Source organism: Tripterygium wilfordii, chromosome 23 (genome assembly GCF_013401445.1).
Source record: "Tripterygium wilfordii isolate XIE 37 chromosome 23, ASM1340144v1, whole genome shotgun sequence".
Classification (NCBI taxonomy): domain Eukaryota; kingdom Viridiplantae; phylum Streptophyta; class Magnoliopsida; order Celastrales; family Celastraceae; genus Tripterygium; species Tripterygium wilfordii.
Genome location: NC_052254.1, coordinates 8,754,684 through 8,761,871, shown reverse-complemented (window position 1 = coordinate 8,761,871; position 7,188 = coordinate 8,754,684). Strand labels below are relative to the sequence as shown.

At 38.8% G+C, this 7,188-nt stretch overlaps 1 protein-coding gene across 1 annotated transcript; it reads left to right on the top strand.

Annotated features, from left to right (window-relative positions):
- Positions 1-4,870: 4,870 nt before the first annotated feature.
- On the top strand, positions 4,871-6,016 carry LOC119992757. The gene is made up of 2 exons (XM_038839549.1): positions 4,871-5,398; positions 5,726-6,016. Exons 1-2 carry the CDS (start codon positions 4,871-4,873, stop codon positions 6,014-6,016), a joined length of 819 nt encoding a protein of 272 aa, XP_038695477.1.
- The last annotated feature ends 1,172 nt before the right edge of the window (positions 6,017-7,188 follow it).

Below are 7,188 nucleotides of genomic sequence, written 5' to 3'. Positions count from 1 at the left end.
TTCATGCGGCAGGCACAGTCCCTTCATCATTACACCAGAAACTTGAGTTTGTGCACAAAGAAAGGGTTTATACTATTAATGGCCAATCGGAGTGGATGGTAGTCAGTCTAACAAGTAACTCTCATATCGATGCCTCGGGGGAAGGTTTTGAAAGTTCATTCCAGTCTTTTGAGATTGCTAATGTCATATGTATACCTGAAGGAACCCCTTTCAGATACCTCAAGTCTCTAGAGAAGTAAGGGAAACTGAAAGAGCGATGTTGAGGATGGGATTCTGTCCAGGAAGTGGTTTGGGAAAGAATCAACAGGGAATCATAAATCCAATTTAACCAGTGCTACACAAAGAAAGGAGGGGCCTAGGTTACGGGCCGAGTATGGGAGCAAGAGAAAAGTTCAATAGTGGTAGGATGGTGTTTCTGTGGCTGTATGACACCTTCATATTTGGTGGGATGCTTAAAGAGGAAGATGTTGACTCAGTTGGGGCATTTTTTGAAGATATAGATGAGCAGTTCAGTGATCTTCAGATAACTATGCTCGAAAAAAGGGAGAGTTCACTTGGCAAGCCCTCATTTGTAATGCCGCGTTCGGATTCAAATTGAGCAATTGGATAGTGCAGGAGCTGGCAACACCGATCAACAAATTATTAGAGTAATCATTACAACCGCACCACCACTGTTCGCCCTGCCCAAGGCCTCTGGCTGAAATTTTGTAATGGGCAGTACTTTGTTTTATGCTTTAAATCTATTTGTATGGCAGGATACGTATGTTTTATGTTTCAAAAAATACATTTTTTGCATGAAATGAAAATCTATTTAGTGTTCATTCTACTCACATCATTTATTTTTTTTTACTTCCTCTCCTCAAAATAATTGCACCATTTTTTCCCAGGACCCAAATCGATGATAACAAAAGTGATGAACTAAACGAACTAGATTTTGAGACATCAGTTAGCCATGTTGAGCTTGACCATGACATTGATGAAGAAATTGACATCTCACTAGAATTACTAAGGCAAATCAATCAGGAAGGGAGAATAATTCGACCAATAGGAGCCACAAAGCCTATTAATTTAGGGACTGAAACTAATGTGAAAGAAGTTAAAATCGGGGCTACTTTTAGTGGGGAAAACGAAAAAATTTGGTTGAAGTGTTGCGAAAGTACAAGGATGTGTTCGCATGGTCTTACCATGATATGTCGGGTCTCAACACAGATGTAGTGGTCCATCATTTGCCGCTAAGACTAGAATGTACTCCAATGAAACAAAAGTTGAGAAGAATAGAACCAGAGTTGTTATTAAAAGTGTGAGATGATATTAAGAAACAATTTGATGCTGGATTTTTGGCAGTGGCCCCATACCCTGAATGGACAGCAAATGTTGTACTCGTTCCCAAGAAAGATGGAAAGATCAGAGTAAGCATCGACTATCGTGATCTTAATAGGGCGAGCCCAAAAGATGACTTTATGTTGCCTCATATTAATATATTGGTGGATAAGACATCTAAACATTCAATCTTCTCTTTCATGGATGGATTTTCAAGGTATAATCAAATAAATTTGGAGCCAGAGGATCAAGAGAAGACAACTTTTATCACCGTGTGGGGAATTTTCTGCTATAAAGTCATGCCATTTGTTTTGAAGAATGTGGGTGCCACTTATCAACGGGCTATGGTGACTCTATTTCATGATATGATGCATAAGGAGTAGATGATATGATTGTGAAATCTAAGGAAGATGAAGATCACATATAGAATTTTGAGAAATTGTTCCAAAGGCTTCAACAACATCAGTTGAACTTGAATCCAGCTAAATGCACATTCGGGGCCACATCCGAAAAATTGTTGGGCTTTATGGTCAATAGTAGAGGGATCGAGGTGGAACCAGAGAAAGTTAGGGCTATCTTGGAAATGCCACCTCCTAAAATGGAGAAAGAAGTTAGAGGTTTCTTGGGGCGTCTAAATTACATTGCTCGGTTCATTTCGCAGTTAACCGCTACCTGTGAGCCGATATTCAAATTGGTACTCAAGAACAACCCTTGAGAATGGGATGAGAATTGTAAGATAGCCTTCGAGAAAATCAAGCAGTGTTTGAAGAGTCCCTCTGTGTTGGTACCACTGGTGCCTGGAAGGTCGTTGATTCTTAATCTGATGATGTCTGAAACTTCAATTGGCTGTGTACTGGGGAAACATGATTCATCCTGATGGAAAGAACATGTCATCTACTATCTGTGTAAGAAGTTTTCAGATTGTGAGACCTGGAATTCTATGTTGGAAAAAACTTGTTGTTCCTTAGCCTGGGCGGCACACAGATTGCGGCAGTACATGCTCTATCATACAACCTGGCTTATCTCTAAGATGAATCCGATGAAGTATTTATTCAAAAAACCTTCTCTTTCAGGAGAATAGCAAAGTGGCAGATGCTACTATCGGAATATAACATTGTCTATGTTACATAGAAATCGGTGAAGGGCAATGCGATCGCGGATTATCTAGCTGAGTGTTAGGTGTAAAATATACCTATTTTTCAGGGCTTAAAGTTGTTATTTTTCTATGTTGATTAGTGTAAAATACTACCCATATTGGTGCTTTTATGAATATATACTGCTGGAGAATAAAGCTGTCACTGGATAAAATTTGTAACCTGTTGCGGCCGCAGAACGCGGGAATCAGACTTGCACGTAAATTTAGTGATGTGGCAAATACAGCTGTGTCATCTGAGGGTTTGTTAAAAAATATATAAGCAATGTTATGCTGGAGAAAAAGGGGACTTTTGCTGCACGGTTGAAGACTGAAAACTGAACAGAGAGATTCGGCAAGAAGGGAGAGGAGCACTCAAGCTTGGGCAATTCATCTCCATTGAAAAATCTCAAGTCTTCCATTGATTCGAATATTGTTAACGAGTATATTTATGGTTTTTATTATGATTATGTATAACCAAACTCTTTTCTAGCTAGGGTTTGGTAATTCTTCTACCATAAACCTTGTGCACAGATTTGATTGACAATTAGACTAAGTTTAATTCTTTGTTCTCTGGATTAATTTTTTATTTTCTATTGTTATGCATGCCTGATCAACATCATAATTCTAGGAATTGTTAGTTGAACATATTCGGCTAACCATGACCTGGTGTTTGACAAAGTAACAAGAACTTACGTATTATCCAAGTTTTGGGAACATAGGACATAATTGATTGGGTAATAGACCATTATCCTAGATTGTGCAATTTTTGATTTCCTAGTGCCTATACTTGTCTTAGGAAACTCTTAGGATAGACCAACCAAGACTCCTTTGAGAAGAAAAGATCTTGCAACTGGACCAAAGTCAAGATCGTTGTTTAGGGAAATCTAACTGACTGCAGCTGGACCAAGGCCTTTCAATTGGCATTGTTAAACCTTTAAATTGTGTGATTGCGTATTAATCTATGTGCATAGGTGGAGGTAGTTGGCAAGCCAAACCCAAGCTAGTTTTTGTCCATTGATTTTTCATCAACTTTTAGTTTGCTAGTTAATATTAGAAGCATCTAAAATTTATTTTACACTATTGTTAGTAGTTAGTTGGTAATTAATACAGTCTTCATGGATTCGACCCCATTCACCATTTTACTATTTTTCCGGCACGTACACTTGCGAGTGGGTTAAACCTGTCAGTATTGAATTGCAAGTATTTCTTATGATAGAAAGTATCGATCACTGACCGAGCAATCAATGATTATCAACCAATGAATGTTGGCTTTTCGGATGGTGACGTGATGTTTTTGTCAGTAATTGATACGGATAGGGAATTGAAAGATGGATGGACTTTGGTGTTTGACGGATCTTCTAATATGGTGGGATCAGGAGTTGGTGATGCCTTTATCTCTCCAGAAGGAAATATCATACCATTTACAGTGAAGTTGTACTTTGAGTGTACTAATAATATAGCTAAGTATGAAGCTTGCGCCATGGGTATTCAAGTAGCCATAGACAATGGGATCAAGAAGCTACAAGTATATGGTGACTCTCAGTTAGTAATTCGCCAGTTGAATGATGAATGGGAAACTAAATATGAGAAGCTGATCCCATATCACAGATTCATTAAAGAGAGAACCAAATTCTTTGATTATGTCAAGTTCGATCATATCCCTAGATAGGAGAATCAGATAGCTGATGCATTGGCAACACTAGCCTCGATGTTTGATTTAGATCCTAAAGGAGAGGTTCAAGTCATCAAAATTGAGAAAAGAGAGGTACATGCTTATTGTTCAAACATAGAAGGGGAGTCGGACGGGAAGCCATGGTTTCATGATATCAATTGATACTTGGGAAAAAGGAGTATCCATATGGAGTTTTGGAGAATGACAAGCGAGTACTTAGGAGGTTGACGACATCCTTTATGGTGAATGACAATATTCTATATAAACGGAGCTCGGGGATGATTTTATTGAGATGCGTGGATGAAGGTGAGGCGAATCGGATAATGAAAGAAGTGCATGATGGACTGTGTGGAGCTCATTCTAGTGGGCATGCCATGACAAGGAAGATAATGAGAGCAGGGTATTACTGGTTAACCATAGAGAAAGATTGTATCAGATATGTCACCAATGTCAGATTTACGCGGATAAGTCCAATCTTTCAGTGAATCCCTTACATGTTGACCGCTCTATGGCCATTCTCAATGTGGGGTTTGGATGTCATTGGGCCGATTGAACCCAAAGCTTCTAATGGTCATTGATTCATATCAGTAGCCATTGACTATTTTACCAAGTGAGTGGAGGCAGCTTCCTTCACCTCCATGACAAGCACAGTAGTGGTACGATTCATGAAAAAGGATATCATATGTTGATATGAAGTCCCTGAGAGAATCATTACAGATAACGACACCAATTTCAATAGTAAAATGATGAAAGAGTTATGTGAGCAGTTCTCCATTAAACACCACAATTCAACACCTTACAGACTGAAGATGAACGGAGCAGTCGAAACAGCTAACAAGAACATGAAGAAGATTATAGAGAAAATGGCAGTAACTTACAAAGACTGGTCCGAAAAGCTTCCTTATGCCCTATACGACTATAGGACATCAGTGTGGACTTCGACGGGCGAAACTCCATTCTCATTAGTTTATGGGATTGAAGTAGTATTACCAGTGGAAGTCGAAATTACATCTCTTCGCATTGCCATCGAAGTAGGTTTGGAAGAAAGAGATTGGATCAATGCAAGATATGAGCAATTGAATTTGATTGAAGAACGAAAGATGGAAATGCTTTGTAGAGGTCAGCTATACCAGAGACGTATGATGAGAGCATATGACAAGAAGGTCCGCCCCCAAAGTATTGAGGAGGGCGATTTAGTCTTGAAAAGGATTTTTCCCCCTCACAAAGATCACCGAGGAAAATGGACTCCTAATTGTGAAGGACCTTATGTGGTGAGAAAGATTTTTTGGGTGGTTCTTTGATTCTCACCAAAATGGATGGAGAAGACTTGTCTCATCCTGTGAATGCAGACGCAATGAAAATGGATTACGCTTGAAAAAAAAGAAATAAGAAAAAAAAAAGAAGAAAATCCTGTGGAGGTGAAAACCTGAAAGGGCACCTTTGACAAAAATTAGGGAAACAAAAACAAAAAAAAGAGAGAGAGAGAAAATCCCGCAGAGGTGAAAACCCGAAAGGGCGCATCTGGCAAAAATTATGGAAAATTCCACGGAGGTGAAAACCCGAAAGGGAGCTTCCTGCGAAAATTAGTGAAAAACTAGGTGCATCGAAAACCCGAAAGAGCGGTGTACCTCAATAAGGATGGAAAATACCCTCTACTGAGACATCAACATTGTAGTAAGAATCGAAAGTGGTTGGTTATTGAGGAATCATCATGGGACAGTTCAGTCAGTGGTCAGATCAGATTCTTTGTCATGGTCATGTTGAGCTCAACACGTGCTAATGGGTGTTCACAAGACTGGGGCAGTGCGATATCTCTATTGCGTTTTCATTTTTCTGGCCTTCAGGAGATCTTCGATATCTTGATAGTTTGCTTCCCATCTTTATTCTAGATGATAAACTTTGCAATTTTGGGCTCCAGCCAAAACTCTACCAACTTGTATATTTCCTATATCGTTTTTCATGAGTCTTTGACATTCCGCTAATTTGCCTTTCATTTTCATTACACTTGTTAAAATGGGGAAGTTTTGGCTTCAGCCAAAACTCCATCAACTTGCGTATTTCTTCTTTTTGTCCTAATAAAATCATGATTCATGACATTTATCACATTTTATTTATTTCCATCTCCGTTCTTTTCATGAACATGAACATACTTGTTTTCCTGCCATACACATAAGATTTTCATAGAAAATGGGTATTATGGAAATCTGGGTGTGGATATGATGCTTGTTCTGACAATCTATGTAGGTGTAGCTAGTAGCAGGCACTCTCCGCAGAGTTTGAAAATCCTGACTTGAAAGCAACAATCACGATAAAGCAATCTTAACTTTAGCCACTAAGAGACATTTTTTAACAATGATTGACATGAGGCAGAGAAAGGATACCAACAGATAGTGGTGAGATGAAGAGAAGAACAAAAAGCAAGATATAGGAAGATGATCAGAGAGGCACACATACATAAGTTTACCATGGATGAACAGGAAATGGAAGCAAGAAAGAAGAGCTAAAATGAAACAAGATGAGAAGATTAAGAAATTCAAAAAGTCACCATTTACAAAGATTCATGACTCTTAGTTCACTGGCAATATCACCAATCAAGCACTCATGGAAGCCAAAGCATGCTCATTGCATACATGCATTTCGTTTTTCGTTATCCTTTGTTTGACAGGTTCCCTAAGAAGATATCACAGGCGACACCCATGTTAGTGGAGTAAAAACTCATGAAGACAAAGATTTATTTTTTGTTCCACGTCGAGAAGATGAACCTTTATTTTATGTTCCACGTCGAGAAGACGAACTTTACTTTTCTCTCCCACGTCGAGAAGATGAACCTTTATTTCCTATTCCACGTTGAGAAGACGAACCTTTATTTTCTGTTCCACATCAAGAAGATGAACTTTACTTTTCTGTTCCACATCGAGAAAACAAACTTTATTTTTTCCATTCCACGTCGAGAAGATGAACCTTTATTTCATGTTCCACGTCGAGAAGACGAACTTTACTTTCTGTTCCACGTTGAGAAGACGAACCTTTATTTCATGTTCCACGTGGAGAAGACGAACCT